This window comes from Condylura cristata, unplaced genomic scaffold, assembly GCF_000260355.1.
Source record: "Condylura cristata isolate star-nosed mole 26May11 unplaced genomic scaffold, ConCri1.0 scaffold00009, whole genome shotgun sequence".
Taxonomy (NCBI): Eukaryota; Metazoa; Chordata; class Mammalia; order Eulipotyphla; family Talpidae; genus Condylura; species Condylura cristata.
The window spans coordinates 57,449,919-57,467,469 of record NW_004567110.1 but is presented as its reverse complement, the minus strand read 5'-3'; the positions used below and the strand labels follow the sequence as shown (position 1 = coordinate 57,467,469).

General features: G+C 36.0%; 1 protein-coding gene across 1 annotated transcript in view; it reads left to right on the top strand.

Moving 5' to 3' along the window:
• The window catches only part of RP1 (retinitis pigmentosa 1 (autosomal dominant)), a 147,677-nt gene that overhangs the window by 50,271 nt on the left and 79,855 nt on the right, over positions 1–17,551 (top strand). The window contains exons 8-12 of the mRNA XM_004680039.1: positions 8,180–8,255; positions 9,029–9,105; positions 9,202–9,233; positions 9,395–9,524; positions 15,735–15,838. Of these exons, the coding sequence (XP_004680096.1) occupies positions 8,180–8,255; positions 9,029–9,105; positions 9,202–9,233; positions 9,395–9,524; positions 15,735–15,838 (419 nt within the window). The remainder of the gene's footprint in view (positions 1–8,179; positions 8,256–9,028; positions 9,106–9,201; positions 9,234–9,394; positions 9,525–15,734; positions 15,839–17,551) is intronic.

Sequence of the window (17,551 nt, the reverse complement as noted above, 5' to 3'; positions counted from 1 at the left end):
TCTCCTCCAGGGCAGGTGGGGATCGAACTCATGAGGAAGTGGCTTAAGCTTCTTAGTGTAGTGCTTTAACCCACTGCACCACCAGGGAGGGCCCTAAAGTTTATTTTTAAAAGTCCAATTTTGTTCCTTACCATGCACTTTAACACTTTAACCCCTTTAACAATACCTACTCTCCTTCCCCCTTCTCCTCTAATAAACACTGCTTGGTCATGTAATCTAAAAGTTCAGTTTTTTTAAAGATTTATGTTTATTTATTTATGCATAAAAGAACTGTGATGTAGGACAGAAGGATTCACCAGTGACAGAGGAGGGAGCAGAACAGCTCAGGGGAATAGCAGGCAAGACAGGAGAGGTCTTCTGTGCCATGTGACTAGCTCACTTACTGGGGATCAAACCCACACAGCGTGACTGACAGTAGCTTGATCGTGATGAGACATTAACCCCGTTGCCACCAGGGAGGCCCCTAAAAGTTCAATTTTTAATTTAGTTTATCTTTGTTTGATTTTGCTATATATCACATATGTGTAAAATCATTTGGCACTTATCTTTCTTTTTTTTGATTTATTTCACTAAGCATAATTCCTTCTAAGTTCAGTCTAGAACCTAGATAGGATTTCATCTTTTTTTTTTTTTTTTGTTATAGCAGAGTAGTATTCCATTTCGTATTTATTCCACATCTCTTTTTTATTTTCATTTCCATAATAAGAAGAGCTGATGGATGTATTTCATGTGCTTGAAGAATCCTTGTTTGTTCAGATCTCTGCCCATTTTTTAAATTGTTTTGTTATTATTGTCGAGTTTTATGAATTCTCTGTATAGGTAATATTATAACCCCTTGTTAGCCATATAATGTGCAAATGTTTTTTCTAAGTAGAATATCTTTTCATTTTAATGTTAGTTTCTCATATTGTGCAGAAACTTTAAAATTTAATGTTCCGTTTGAAATTTACCTTTTTCTGTATCAGTTGAATATGTTGATTTATAATATTCATATGGGTATTTTTATCTCTACACTTGTCTCTACATATATTTTAAGAGTGAAACTAAAATTGTTTTTTTTTAATATTCTTTCTTTTTTACTCTTTATTTTTTCAGTTAACAGATATTATTTCAAGAACACATTTGGGAGTCAGTAGTGATGGAAATGGCTAGGGTTAGGATTATATTACAGCTTGTGCTTGCCACTTATTAAAACAGAGGATTGTGGAGGTAACCAGAATTTACTCTTTTGCCTTACTCTGATACAACAGTTGAATTTATTTAGCAAACATTTATTGAATTTCTATTACATACTTTGCTTTAAATTGAAAAGTTGCTCCTCCCAATGCACACCTCTCTTTTATCACTGTTTATAACTGGATATGTAGTGTCAGTTCTGTTAAAAATATAACTGGACTTCAGTATCTCTCACATCCTTGATCATAGGTATTTAATCTCTAGTTGCTGGTGTTTGTAAGCAAATACTATTATTTATGTCCATTTTATAATTCAAGACATAAAACAATTGAGAGGATAGTTCCTGAAGTATTCTCAGAAACTTCACTCTTGCTACTATATTTTCTCTCACAAAATCTTAGAGTCTTCTTAAATAGTTATTTGGTTTTAATGGAAGAACATGGAAAGTTACTGAAAAACTGTAGTAAACCTATGTTACAGAGAAGTTTGGCAATAGGTTGAAAACTGGTTAAGTTATTGTTTCTTTTAAAAAGTAGTGATGAGAATCTCTGTGGTTAACTTTATTAATAATCAAGTGGTCTTATAATTTCCCTTAAATTACAATTCTTTCATAACGTCGGAGGGAGACTTCTTCAGATAAAAAGGACACCACTATTTGATTAAAATTGATACAGATTTTGAAATATGAGGCTTTTGCCGCAGAGGAAAATGAAGGCAGGAAAATATATTGAAGTGGTAATGCACAAAAACTAAGGTATAACTGAGGACATTGACTACAATATATGATTATAATTCCCTCATATTAAAAAATGTAAACTACAATGTATATGTACTGCATGTTTACCAAATTCTTTTTCTTTATGTGAGAATTAATACATAATATCTGAAATCATGTTTTATATTTTTTGCATATATATGATGATAGTTTTTTGCTTTTAACTTAATGATCACGTTCAGTTTAAGTAATGTAATATTTTTTGAGAGGTTGTTGAATAAGTGATTTAAATGTGTCTGAGAATTGGGCCCTCCCTGGTGGCGCAGTAGATTAAAGCACAGCACTAAGAAGCTAAAGCCACTTCTGCATGAGTTCGATTCCCACCTGCCCCGGAGGTGACCCACATGGTGTGTGGCAGACCTCTCCTGACCTGTCCGCTGCTCCCCTCAGCAGTGTATTTTGTCGATCTGCCTGTTCTGCTCCCCACTTTGTCTCTGGTGAAGCCGCTCGCCACCCCTGAGCCTCTGGCCTGTGCCCCAATTCTGTATGTACAGATAAATAAATATTTAAAAAAGAAAAAATGTGTCTGAGAATTATTTGGACAAATTAATACTTATTATAAAAATTTTCAGTAAGTGTGGAGACATCCATTTAATTAAAAAATTATTTATGCATATAAGAATGGGTACAGGGTAGAGGTCCAGGGGTTGAAAGGATTCACCAGAGATAGAGTGGGGAATAGAACAGCAGAATGACTGACATACACTGTTGAGGGGAGAAGTGGGTGAGACAGGAGAGGTCTGTAGTGCCATGTGGGTCACCTCATGCCAAGGCAGGCATGACACTCCTGCTGCAGTGTCTGTGGATAGCTTTACAGAGCTGCGCTTTAAGCCCTTGCACCAATATGGACAGGCCTTAAATTTTTAGAAAATATCAGAGGATGCTCAGTCTCACAGATTATATTAAAAAAAAATCTAGCCGTGGAAACTTAGACAATAAAAAGAAAAAAAAAATCCAAAATGTAAAGGAAGAACTACCAGAAAGAGGAAATGAGAACATGATGTCATTTACAGCTGCACCAAAGAGAATGAGATATCTAGAAATAAAGATGAGAGCTCTGTACACTGAAAACTATCAAACATTAGTGAAAGTAATGCAAGAAAACTGGACTCCCTGGGGGCTCAAGGGGCTAATGTCTCAGCATTATGAAGCTCTAGGCTGGCCAGGGATCTGACACACATGGCTCAGCAGATCTCTCCTGTCTTGCCTGTTGCTCCTCTCAGCAGTGTATTTCAGTAGATCTCCTCCCCTACTCCCCGCTCCTTCATCTCTGGCACACCATGTGGGTCAGCTCCAGGACAGGGGATCGACCTGTCACTGAAGCAGCTGTGCTAGCTTATAGTGCTGCAAGCTAACCCACTGCCCTACCAGGAAGGCCTTTTGTTGACCTTTTAAAGGATGATAAGGAAAATATATTTTAACTTTTGTCAGTTGAAAATGGTATCAAGTGAAATATAAATATTACTGCCTTCTGTATTAAATGTAACAGAAAAGGGGTCTGTCTTACTCGAACATGAAAGATGTGAAATAATGTACTAAAACATCATAATCACTTTGATCCCTATATCCACTCGAATCTGTATCTTTGTCTTTCTTATCCCAGTGCTAGACATTTTCATTTTTCAAATCCATTAGAAATCCCATATTCTATTTCTTGTAGACTTCATTTTAGCTAATGAAGAAGATATAGAAAATTTCTTATAATGGTTATGCTTTAGTAATTTATGCTGAATTCACTTTTATTTAAGTGTAATGTTTGAGTATAAGGAAAAAGAGGTCATAGATTACATATACTTTAATAAAATAGTCTAGTTTTTTTTAAGTAAAGCTAAGTTCCACAATAGTGTCAATTAAAATCAATTTATGTATAGGACACCTCATAATATTACTTTTTGTGAACACTTTACTATATAGATTGTATACCATTATTAGAAGATTGTATACAACTCGTCTATAATTCTCTAACATTAATGCTTATATCAGTGCTGAAACAATGAAATCTTGTTTGGAACAACATAGACAGAACTTGGGGGCATTATGGGTATGCTAAGTGAAATAAGTCAGAGACTAATAAATACTGTATGATCTCACTTAAGAAAGGAATCCAAAAGTAAAAGAACAAAATTACAGCAATATGGAAAACAGGGATAGTTGCCAGAGATGAGGTTTGCTATGGACAAATTAGGTTAAGGAGGTCAAAAACTACAAACTTTCAGTTATAAAATAAATAAATTGTGATATAATTTATATCTGGTGACTATAATTACTAATACTGCCCTGAATTTTTGAATGTTTTTAAAAGTGTATATATAAATATATTTGTTACATGAAAATAATATTCTATGTGTGTGGACATAGTAAGTGTAGTGGTAATAAGAGAATTTCAAAACTGATGAGAAATCAAGTCAATATTCAATATCTGGAAAATATGAGATGTAAAATATATTTTCCAGAGTGATAGAAATATATATATATATATACACATTATATATGTTATAATGTATAGATTATATATGTATAATTATATATATAATGCAATTGTACATATATACCTGTATGTAATAGTATCAACAGTAAAATGTATGTGCTCCTATCATTTACTGACCTTGCCTGCAAGTCATACTGACAAGTAATTGAAGATTCTAGCTAAGAAAGTTTGACTTTAGACTGTTTCTTTTTTAGATTTAAGTGAATCTATTTTTATTTCCCCCCCTAACCCCCAATCTATTTTGTTATTTAAAGATTTATTTGTGAATAACCTCAACTGGCTGTGTAACCCAGATCTTGCTGCTGGTTCTTCAGTGACAATTTTTGTTTGTTTAGTTTGTTACTTTCTTTGGTGAGAAAGATGAAAGTTTATACTTTTTTTTTTTTAAGATTTACTTATTTATGCATACAGAGCCTGGGTACAGGCCAGAGGTACAGGGGTTGTGAGAGGATTCACCAGAGGTAAAGTGGGAAGCAGAATAGGCAGATTGATGAAGTACACTGCTGAGGGAAGCAATAGGTGAAACGGGAGAGGTCTGCCATGCCATGTGAGTCACTTCCTTGGCTGAGGTTCAAACTCCTGCTGCATTGGCTGCAGACAGCTTCATAGTGTTGTGCTTTAACATGTTGGGCCATCTGGGAGGGCTCTGAACAGAATATAGTTTCTCAGGTCAGTATCCAGGAATGCAATTGTTGTGGTCATACAGTATTTAAACATAGTTTTTATAAGAAATTGCTATGCTTTTCCAAAGTGACAATATCATTTTATAGTCACACCAACAATGGATGCATAATCCATTTTTAAAGGTCATTCTGAAGGATATGCAATGATTTTTGATTATGATTTTGATTTACATTTCCATAAAGGTAATGTTGGCCATATTGCCATGTGCTTATTTGCCATTTTTTATCCTCTTTAGTGAAATGTTCTTTGCTTATTTTGTAATGGACTTTGCTATGTTAAAATAATTTCTTTGTATATTGTGTTTTTTGATATTTTTTGATATATGGCTTGCAATATTTTCTCTCAGTGTCTAGCTTGTTATCTTCTTAATGGGGCATTTGCAGATTTTTGCGTTTTGATGGTGTCCAGTTTAATAAATTTTCCTTGTATGGATTGCAGTTTGGGGGTTGAGTCTAAGACCTATTTGTGTAGCCCTAGATCATAATGGATATTTTTTCTGAAAGTTTTTGTGTTTTACCGTTTTGTGTGCAATACTGTGATTCAATATTCAGAGTCAGACTCTGGCTTTCAGAGACTGCTGCAGAAAGTAAAGTTGACAGGATGATTGTAGGGGGATGTGCTGAAGGACTAGGCCTGCAAGTGGCTTCTGTTACAATTATTCACAAACCATTGGCAAGAAATGAGTCATGTGGTCTTCTGTTTAATTTCACAGGGGAGGCTGAGAAATGTAAATATGATTGTGTGAGGAAAAAGAGGAAATGATGTAATAGGCACGTAGTCTTTCCATACACAACAGGACACCAACCTTTTATTCCACAGGGCCCAAATTTGATTACATATGTGAATACTCTATAAAGGTGTAGAAAAATATTTAAACTATATAGAACAAGCTAAATGATTTTTTGGCAAAGGTGCTAGAATAATACATGGTTTCAATATCATTTTTGTACATTTTCTTAAATCCACTCTAATACAAGATAAATATTAAGTGATGAATAATGTTTTTAATAATATAAACTATTTATTACATGTATTATATAAGAAAGTAGCATGCTTAAGTAGAAACTTACAAGCTTTTAAGCTCCATTTTTTTTTTCTGCTTAATCCCTCCAGGGTCAGCCTGTTTTCAGAATCTCATATATTCTAGTTCTAAATCCAGTTCTGAGTCTTTCTGCTTACATGAAAACGTGTAACAATTTAAATTATTTTTTATGTAAATATTTTAAAATTTATTGCTAATTAATTCTGCCAATATACAGTGTTTTTAAAATTAATATTCTGTCACCTTCAAGTGTATTCTTTATAGACTCTTCTATAGCTCTGAAAACTAATTTCAGAATTCTGGTAACAATTCATTTTTCCTCAAAGGAGAAAAGAAGATGAATACTTTATTTTTATAGCTGTTAAAAATAAAACAAAAGAAAAGCATTTTCAGGGATAACATTCCAGGCAGAAGGAACAGCATATATAAAGGTATTAGAATCACTTATGGCAGTGGTTTTCAAAGTGTGGTTCCTGGATCATTAGCTTTGCATGGGATCTTGTTAAAATTTCAGTTCTTGGAGTCTTTTTTTAGGTCAGTCATTCATTCTAATTTGCCTGGCACTGTACTGTTTTTCGCAGTGAAAGTCCTGCATCTTGGAAGCACCTCCATTAAGGCAAACTGGAACAGCCACCTCAGGTTCTCTATTCAGGATTACTGAGGCATTAAATTAGTGTGGTATTGTTATAATGTGTTGTTATAATCCCTTTTGGTGATTCTGATGAATGATCAATTTTGAGCCATGGATTTAGAGAACTATAAAAGATTTGGCATTGCTTAATGATGGGAATATGTGGTGAAGGGCTATGTTAAAGAACAAGCAGCAACCAGACCCTTGTTTGCTTTCTTAAAGAGTTTTATTCTATAATTAATAAACATTGAGTCACTGACACAATTATTTTTAATTAGGGGAGGATATATTTTGAGCTCATTTTTTTCTTACCTATTAAAAACACTACCACTAGTTAAAATATTCTATTTTATGTCTACATGAAACTAAATTGTATTTTAAGAAACTCTGGTTTACAAATTACTATAAAATAAAGAAATTTAAAGGGCCCACCCTGGTGGCGCAGCGGGTTAAAGCACAGCACTAAGGAGCTTAAGCCACTTCCGCATGAGTTCGATTCCTGCCTGCCCTGGAGGAGATCCACATGGTGTGGCAGACATCTCCTGACCCGCCAGCTGCTCCCCTCAGCAGTGTATTTTCGTTGATCTGTCTGTTCTGCTCCCTGCTCTGTCTCTGGTGAATCCTCTCACCCTCTGCATCTCTGGCTTGTACCCCAGTTCCGTATGAATAAATAAATAAATCTTAAAAAAAAAATAAAAGAAATTTAAAAAGTTACTGTTTTCATTTTCTACTAGCTCAGGCTGTATACATTGTACAGAGTTCAGAATGACTATTTTCCAACTTAATCAGCATATATAATTTGTATAGACTTAATCCAAATTTGAACTTTACTATTTTTCTATGTGCATATTTTACAAATAAAAAGTATCCCTAGGGGTCCTCCCTGGTGGTACAATGAGTTAGGATGCAACACTGAAAGCTAGCTACAGCAGCTTCAATACAAACTCAACCCCCAGACCCGGAGGTGACCCACATGACACAGCATACCTAGCCTGACCTGCCCGCTGAGCCCCTTAGCAGTGTACTTCGTCGATCTTCCTGTTCTGCTCCCCACTCTGTCTCTGGTGAAACCTTTTACCCTGCACCTCTGGCTTGTACCCCAGTTTTGTATGAATAAATAAGTCTTAAAAAAGAAAGTATCACTAGCTCATCAGAATTATTCTCATTTCAACTATTTGGAAAATCATATTGACTCTCAAACATGAAACTTTGAATATGCTGTGATTTTGTTTTTAAATGCTTCTTACAACTTCTCTCATATCTTGCTTTATAAATGAGTATAAGATATGTCGTGTATTTATAAGTTAAAACCTCCTTTTCAAAAACATGAAATAATAGTTGGATCATACATATTCATAGTAAATTTTTCTCCTTTGTGTTTAGGAAATGGCTGGTTTCTTGATGATGTTGTAGTTAAGGATCCTACAACAAACCATGAATATACCTTCTTATGCCACAGGTTTGTTTGCTTTTACATTGAACAAATAAATATAAGTTCTAAATCCATGCATTTTGGAAAACTTGATAACTTATTCAGTTTTTCACAATGATTAAATTTTTGTAAGCAGTAATTGTAACAGCTGTTTTTTATTTAGAGATAACATGTTTATCATTGTTGCTGATGATACAAATTTAAATGTTTTTGTAAATTGAGATTTAAAAAATTTTTATATTTATATACTAGTAAGGATAAATAAAAGTGTATGGTAAAAATTTTATTTTCACTGCCTGAAAAATGTTCAGAAATAAAAAATGGTGTATGTGTTTTTTTTTTTTTTTTCCTACCGTGATGTCATTGTTAGGCCTTGATTTGTAGGTTATTTGCCCAATAATGTTGATAGGTTAATTTTTTTTTCAATTTTCTTGCCTTTTTATCCCATGGAACCAATAGTAGCCACTTATGAAATCACTGACACTAGCTAGAACTGTAAAGTAACTGGAGCAATGGATATAAATTCTGTGATGTTGGAAGATTTGCTTATTAAGGAGCCTGTGGCTTATGGGACAACATATTTCATCCTTACCTGAAAGCAACTTTTCCTACCTCCCTTCTAGTATCATAATTTTATAATTCTCTTTTCCATTTTTCTATTCTGCTTTTAACAACTAAATATCTATGACTTTTTCTAGAAGCTGTTACCTAGTATTTCTAACTGATAACTGCTAGAATATTGACAATGCTCAGTGTAGATATTAGGTCAGAATATACTCAATGCACTTTCTTTTTCACAGATGGCTGGATCAAGGGGAAGATGATGGTAAAATTGTCAGAAAACTGTATGCTAGTAATAACAGCATCATCTCTGCAAGTGAGTGATGTGATTCACATTTCTTTGGAAATTATCTTTCATGATAATTGAGAAAAATTTGAAAGTGATAAAATTAATGATTCTCTATATTCTCAGGGGAAAAGCTGGAACTTAAAAGAAAAGAAACAGTAAGATTTTATTTTTGGCTTCAAATTATTTCATACAAACAATGTCCAAATAGCTTTGTGATGTGTTAAAACCAAATAGTATATAAATAAGGGGTATTTCTTAGTGGTTCTCCTCTTTATCTTTTCATATTGGTACTTTTTAAATTTGTTTTTCTTTATAGTGGGCTGCAGAAAGCTGGAAGTTTAGGAAAGGAAATACTCTTCAATTCTACAACAAGCTTACTGGAGGGTTTGTCCGTTTGCATCCAGATGGTTCAGTTGATGCAGTTGGAGAGAAGACAGATAAATATGGTAAGATCATGGGAGAAGGCATGTGGTATTCTGGCAGGTTTGGGAATTGGAAGAAGCTGACTTCTAGGCCCAGTTTAATTCACAGACAAGCTTCCTTTTTCAAATGACTTTATATCTTTATTAGGCCATTTGATTATTAGGCTTCAAACCTGGTCAGATAATACCACTATGCAGAATAATACACCATGGAAAACTTATTTGGTGTTCCTTATTTAAAGAATAAAATGTAGGCAGTTAACATTAACTGTTTATAAAAAGCAGTAGTTTTAGCTCTTGAATTACCATTTAAGGAATTATTCATTCTACTAAATATCAAGTGTCTATTCTGTTCAAAATGCTGTTAAATGATTTGAGGAGTGCAAAATAGTTAAGACATTATCCTGAGTTCCAGAGACTCATAATGTAATGAAGTAGACTAATATTTATAAGTGTTCTAATAATAGTTTGTTTTTATAGCTAATATTATTGTAAAAGTACAAAAGAAAAACTAGACAAAGAAAAACTAGATTTGATATCACAAAATCATGATCATAAGAATTAATGAAGAAGTAAACTATAATGGTAGCTCTTTGATTATAACCCAAACCTCCTTTTTTCATGAAATAGACTTTTTTATTATTCAAACAAAATTCTCCCTGTTGCATGTTAATGTAATTTAAAAAAAGAGTGCTTTTTAAATAGCTGTAAAGATGTGCTAGAGATACTAACTTACCAATAGCAATTCTTCAGAATGTAAACTTCACTTCATATTAGAGATCCAAGGTAATAATTCAATTTTCTCTTCTGAAAACATGTGGGTGTCTAGGAATATTTCACAGTAGCTTTTCATCAGGATTAATTTGTTCCTTAGGTACTTTCTTTACCTGTTAGTTCCCACCTGGGATCACTTACTTATTTAGATCATTTTTACAATGGCCCATCATATCCTATTCTTTGGGGTCTGTGTTGCCAATATTCATGCTCACTTGCCTTATTGAATATAATAGATTGTATCTCCAAATGTGGTCATAAAAATATCTCCTGTTGTTAAATCAAAAACTGCAAAGAATCTGTGTTTCCCTTCTTGTAGAAAACATAAGATCACTGAGTCAAAGACTAAGACCTTTTTTTCTCTATAGGCAAATGCAGCAGCCAGAACCACATCTTAGGTCAGCTCCCCAAGCCTCACTCATCCCAGTATCATGAGGTGAAAACCTGCATAGGCATTTGGGTGAATTAAAGGAGGGACATATACAAATCAGAAACATCAATTTTATGTATATAGGGCTTCCCCTTTTCAAGGGCTTTGGGGTGAGAGCATGAAAGAGGGAGCAAGGGACTGAAGGAGAAAGGGAGACAGAGAGAGACAGGAAAAGAAAGGGGGGGGGAGAGAGAAAAAAGAGAGGGGAGATGAAATATAATGAATGAGGAAGTATCTGAGTTTTACATAGCAAAATTTACCTAGTACATAGGGAGAATTGTCTTCAGACACCTATTCCACAAGTTAGCTTATAAAAGACCTTGCCACTTCCATATCAGGGTACAGTTAATATTCTCAACTCTTATTAGGTCAGATTGTTCTGTGTTTTGACATTGAATGCAGATGAAACAGCATTCTACCTTTTAAGATCTGTATCTTCATTCTTTACTTCTTTTATTAATCTTTCTTGGAAACCAGCTCTGTGTTACAAGTAAGCCCAGACCTCATTTAGAGAGGCCGGGAAGGAAAGAACTGGTGCCAGATCAGCCAAGTTTTTTAGCCTAGCTTTAACCCAGCAAGTTTTCAATTCCACCAGCATGAATTGCCAAGTATACAAGCCCCTGTGCAAGCCAAACTAACAAATAGATGATGAAATTATGGAAACATTTTACCCAAAGTGTTTCTAGTATATTAATATGCTAGTCTTGTAGCATAGAGTGAGCAGACCTAAAAAGGACAGGTGCAGGAATATGAGTAAAAATGACAGCTTCATACCATAAGGTCTTTTATGTGTGACAGTACTTGCAGCATTACTTTCTGATGTTATGCTCAGTGTTCCATAAATTCGCACTCATAAATAAGTTTTCCCATGTCTGGAAAGTGTTGTGATGAACGTTGGACATCTTTCCTCATGGACATCTTTTCAGGAAAATATTTTAAAAAAATGTTGCTGAAACATTTTGATTTAAACTTTTCATTCCGCAAAATGGCGTCTCTCTCTCTCTCTCTTTCTTTCTTTCTTTCTTTTTTTTTAATCACAATGGACCAGTCCTATTTAATTATCAAGCAGGTTGTGAATGTAGCTGTTTCCACACTCAGAGACTTAAAAAAGCTCATTCCTCTCAGAATTACTGAACCATTTCTTGGCAATACTGGTTCTAAAAACAGATGCAGAGCATAAAAAGATCTTTGAAATGCCACAGGGAGCTTCATTTTATGGTCATAAGCTTTAGGTGTTAAAAGCAATTCTGTACCAACACTGACAATGACAATTACAAACATCTTCCTGTCTCTGTTGAGATATCACAGAATTATAAGGATCAGACAGCCAAAATACTTCAGTGTTTTACACTAAAATCCTAATGACTACTTTAGATTGGATCAGCTTTAGAAATTTCCCTGATCTCCTGAGATTTTCTATAAAATATAGATTCCTGTAGTTTCCTCATTTTACAGTAGGTTTTCTCCTCTCAGTCCCTTACTCCCTCTTTCACTCTCTCACCCCAAAGCCCTTGAAAATACAGTGAGATGGTACATGACAGAACAGGCCTCCTGCCCCTCACCTTCTCAAGGGTGTCTGGGTTGAGTTGTGGAGATCCTCAGAGTGCTTAGACTTTGGATGAGTTGGGGAAGGACTCTGGCAACTGAGGGTACCTCTCCCCCCCCTTTTTTAATATATACATATACAAAAGGGAAAGTTTATTATATAAAAGAGGAATGGAAAGTAGAGGATGCTTACACCACAACAATAGGTAGAGATGCTTTGGGAAAGAACAGCCTACATAATCACAGGCAGACAGGAGAGTTGTTGCTGCTGCCTTGCAAAAGGAAAAGGCTCAGGAAGAGAATTGCCTGCATAGTCACAGGTGGGCAGGAGAGCTGCAATTTTGAAAGGGGTAGATTTAAGAAAGAGCTTCTTGCACAAACACAGGTTGGGAAAAGAAGTCCCTCTCTTCCTGTAAGCTTTTACTGGGGTGGTGATAGAGTGTGTTCTTACTCCTTGGAGGCCATGTTGACCACGTGGCCATCATCTTGTTGCTGTAGCCAGTTTCATTGTCATCCTAGAAATGAGTTTGACAAAGTATTCATTGAGGCAGTGCCAGTCCTAGCATTGAAGGTAGAAGAATGGTGTCACTGTTAACATTGCATTAGACAGTCTGGTTTTCAGTGTGCCCCAGGATGCTCTTGAGGGTCTCTGTGATATCTGCTTCACCACCTTCTTGATGTCATCGTATTTGGCAACCTTATTCAAGCACCAAGTCAGATCCACAAACCATATATTAAAATAGAGACACAGGTAATGATGCTAGTCATTACCCATTCAGTTTAGGGATGACCTTGCCCACAACCTTGGCTATGAAAAATGGGGCTAATGTTCTGGGAAGATCCTCAGCCATTATGCCACATAGAGGGGCTATTCATAGTCTTATGGGTGGCAGCGATGGCTTGGAGCATGGTCATGAGTCCTTCCATGATGGCAAAGTAATCATGGATAATCTTGGCTGGTGGGGTGTGGCAGGTGAACCTATTGGTCATATAGGAGGCATTTCTGACATCTTAAGAGAGTTGTACTTCTCATGATTCAAGCCCATTAGAAATATAGGGCATCAGCAGAAGGGGCAAAAATGATGACCCTTTTGGCCCTACCTTTCAAGTGAGCCCTGGCCTCCTCTAAGGTAGTGAAGATACCATTGGACTCCTCAACATATTCAGTAACAGTACCATCCCATTTTGTGTTGGCAGTATCTTCCTTTTGGAGGATGGGGATGGTCTTTTGTGATGACAAGTTTCCTTTGGGTTTTTCCCAGTTCTAGAAGACACAGAGCCTCAGAAATCTGGCATTGTTATTCTGAATAGGAAACATAAAATTGGCTTGGAGGGTAAAACACTATATTGGGAAGCTTTGGTCTTTCACAGAAAATGGAACCAGAAGAAATTATCAATATCAGGACCTGGGTAGCCAAGTGATGCCAAGACTTCCAAGCATAAGGTGCATGGGTCTATGGGCACTCTTAACTTCCGAGCAAAAATTTGAATGTATGTGTGTTTTCCTAGGGAAAGGAATCTTCCTAGTTTTAGATTTAAGAATAGGTTAAAATGCTGCAATAGGGAAAAAGACTAAAATCAGTTAAAGGCTAGACTAAGAAAAACAGAAAATATGCTTAGAAATACTCAAGTTTGAGAATTCTCAAAGCCATCACTGCAAACTTATAAAGAGCAGAGGCAACCCAGTACTGGTTTTATGCTCGTCTAATTATATTTCAAATTCTTTTCAAAACAAGGCCCTGAGAACTCCCAGGATCAAGTCTGCCCTGGGCTTGCTCAACTGCCTTCATGTACACATGCTTGAATATTCATTCCTTAAATTAAACCTCAGCATTTTTTGCTCATTTCAGAGGAAATAGCAGGGACCTAAGTGAAGAAAATGCAGGAACTTTTCTTTGGAACTGAAATGTGATGGGCAGTGCCTTTATGAATATCACCATCTTTTCCCTGACCTTTCCCTTCTAGTTTCTGAAGCTATATTAGAAAATAATCTTTGAAGATGTGTACAAAAATTCCACCACCCACTCTCACCTAAAAATCCCCACATTTTTTCCCAATGCATTGTGCTTTCAAACATTCTGGGTTTAGCTAAACTGATAAATATGGTAAACTGATTGATATGTTCCACCTTGATAGCCAGCTGGCCCGATCCCTTTCTGGAAGCTTGCTCTCATCTTGGTAGTGTCACAGTCACTGAGAGCTGCAAACAGTGCAAGAATCTTGAAATTACCTGGAAAGGCAATTCCAAGAACTAGTTCTTCTAAGCAAATGTCACCAAGTTTCCCAAGGTCATTTCTTAATCACTGTGCTTTTACAGAGGGATAATTCATTCTTGATGTAGTCTTGTCCCTGTTTCAAGATGAGTTCCTTCAGATTTGGAAATTCCTGATGAGTTACCAGACAGGCTTCAGACATGGAAAGTCCCCAAGACACATAAGGTTTCAAAGAATGAAGCGTTTATATGGCTTTAAGGACCACTTTAACAGAAATACCACTGAAAATCTTTCAGGCTAGGGCTTGAAGTAATCCTCTGCCCCAGTAAACTCACCCCATTAATTCTTTGGATGAATATAGCAAAGGCCAATAAATATTTCCCTGGCACTGCCAGGCCATGAGGATTCACTATAGTTGTCTGAGGTGCAGTTGGTCGTTCTGTTGCCTCCATGACTTGTTTATCAACCATTCTAGTTGGTTAAGCCTGAACTGTTTTCCTTTCCTCTGCTCCTTTTCCAAAAAGTGTCTGCTTTGCTTGGGTGATTTTTTGGGAGCTGATAAATCTTCCTCTTTTTGAGGAACTTTTCTGGACCCAAAGGGATTTTTTTCTTTGCTCTCACACTATCATTTTTTTCCTCAATGCAGTTGCACATACATGACCAAAGCAGGGAGGAGGAGAACCACTCTGTTACCAAAGGGAAGTCTGTTGTAACTCAGAGCTAGACAGCTAGGACACCCGTGCCCACTCAGCAGCCTTGAAATGCTGAGGTCTTGCCAAAGATTGCACAACCTCTTTTGCACAGCTCCCAAGCTTGTTTGTCTAATTGCTTGAAAATCACCTATTTGTAATAGAAAAATGTTATTCATTATTGTTATGTATATTCCTGAAAACCTGCTAGTAGTTACTACTAAAGGAAGGATTATTGGTAATGTAGAGTTCTCGTCTGAGATCTAAAGTCTTGCATTCTATTTCTATTCTATGACTAAGCAGGAATCTTGGCAAAATCTCTGTCAGTTTTCTCATTTGCAAAATGGGGCTAATTATGTGTGTTTGTATAGCATCTTGGATCATAAACTATGGGGATCTAATGAGCCAACTTATCTGAAGAATATTTCTTAAGTGTATTTTATGTTTTGGCTGATTAAAAACACTTAACTGAAAGGTATTATAAAATATATTCTTAGGAGTTTTCAGGTTATAATTGAATTAGGAAAAAAAAAAGCAGCTTCAAAAACATCAATTACTTGTTAATACTTAGACTGTTTTCCAGGTCTCTTTGATGTTATTTTCAAAGACGGAAATATATGCATTTTCCAAAGTCATGAAATGAGGCATCTTTCTCTTGCTTTTGACAGTGGCACTGTTACTGGAATGGTATGTAGTAATTTTCTCTTTGACTTATATCAGTTTTGTTGTCTACATGTAATATATTTTGCCTGAGATATGCTATATGATTATTAAGTTGTGTTTCTTTTGGCTTTTACTTTTTCATTATTCTGTTGTGTCACAATTTTTTGAGATTCTGATGCATAAATATCAATAATTAGAATTTATACAGACAATAGTATATTATTTCTATAAAATCACTCAAAATTCTAATGAATTTCTAGTAGTCTGACTTTTTTAAATTAAAAATATATTTATTTTCAGATCATTCTTCATTTTCATACATTGTATATACTGTATCCAACTCATTTTGGTCCCCAAGGTGTTCTCATTACCAATTCACCCCATGCACCATCACCATAGTCCCTTGTGCTCTCCTCTCCTGTTTTAAACCATTTCCCCCCCATCCCCAAAGAAATGCGGCCTGTTGAATTTGATTTTTACTTTGTTATAATTACGATTTTGCCCTGATCCCTTATTTGGGTCCACTACAACTTCTTAAAGGCCCATTAAGAGTATGTAATTTGAAAAAAAAAAAAAAACAACACACACAACAAGTTTACCTAATTGTTTTTTTTTTAAAGATTTTTATTTTATTTGTGCATACAGAACTGGGATACAGGCCAGAGATGTGGAGGGTGAGAGGATTCACCAGAGACAGAGTGGGGAGCAGAACAGGCAGATCAATGAAATGCGCTGCTGAGGGGAGCAGCGGGCGGGTCAGGAGAGGTCTGCCACACCATGTGGTCACCTCCGGGGCAGGTGGGAATCGAACTCATGAGGAAGCAGCTTTAGATTCTCAGTGCTGTGATTTAATCCGCTGTGCCACCAGGGAGGGCCCCTAATTGTTTTTATATTCCCTTGTCTAGGTTTAAAATCTCTAGGTTGGTGAGAATTTCCATCTTAGTTATTATTGTTATTTTAAGATTTATTTATTTGTGCATACAGAACTGGGGTACAGGCCAGAGGCTCAGCGGCAGCGAGAGGCTTCACCAGAGACAGAGTGGGGAGCATAACAGGCAGATCGATGAAGTACCTGCTGAGGGGAGCAGCGGGCAGGTCAGGAGAGGTCTGCCACGCCATGTGGTCACCTCTGGGGCAGGCGGGAATCGAGGTCATGTGGAAGTGGCTTTAGCTTCTTAGTGCTGTGCTTTAACGCGCTGCGCCACCAGGGTGGGCCTATCTTAGTTATTATTAAACTCAGCTTGTTATACCCAAGATTTTACCTGTTATGAGGTTCTCAGATTGTTGATAACAGCACTTTTAATTCAGTCCACAATGGTCACTGCTGATGTACTCATCAGATATCACGTGGTCTCTTGAAGGCATATAGCTCAGTTACTTTCTTTCCAGGGTAGACAAGTGAATTTTATTGAGGTTCTCTGGTAGCTTTCATCATGGCTCAAGTCATTCCTTTTTATTCAAATGCCTTACTTGGGTGCTGGGGAGAGGGGGTGCCTAAAACAGTACTCTGAACCAGGACTGCCTGTTGGATAAATTCCTTCATTTGTTTAATATTTTGAAAAGCAAAACCTTGTAGTATACAATTGTTGATTTCCACTTTAGTCTCAAATAGTTTTGAACTGGGAAGACACAAATGACGAAGTGAAAAATTAGAAATAATAAAATGCATATTAATATCTCATTGAATTATTTTGGCATTTGAATTATTTTCCTCCACATTCCACCATAGGTTCAAGA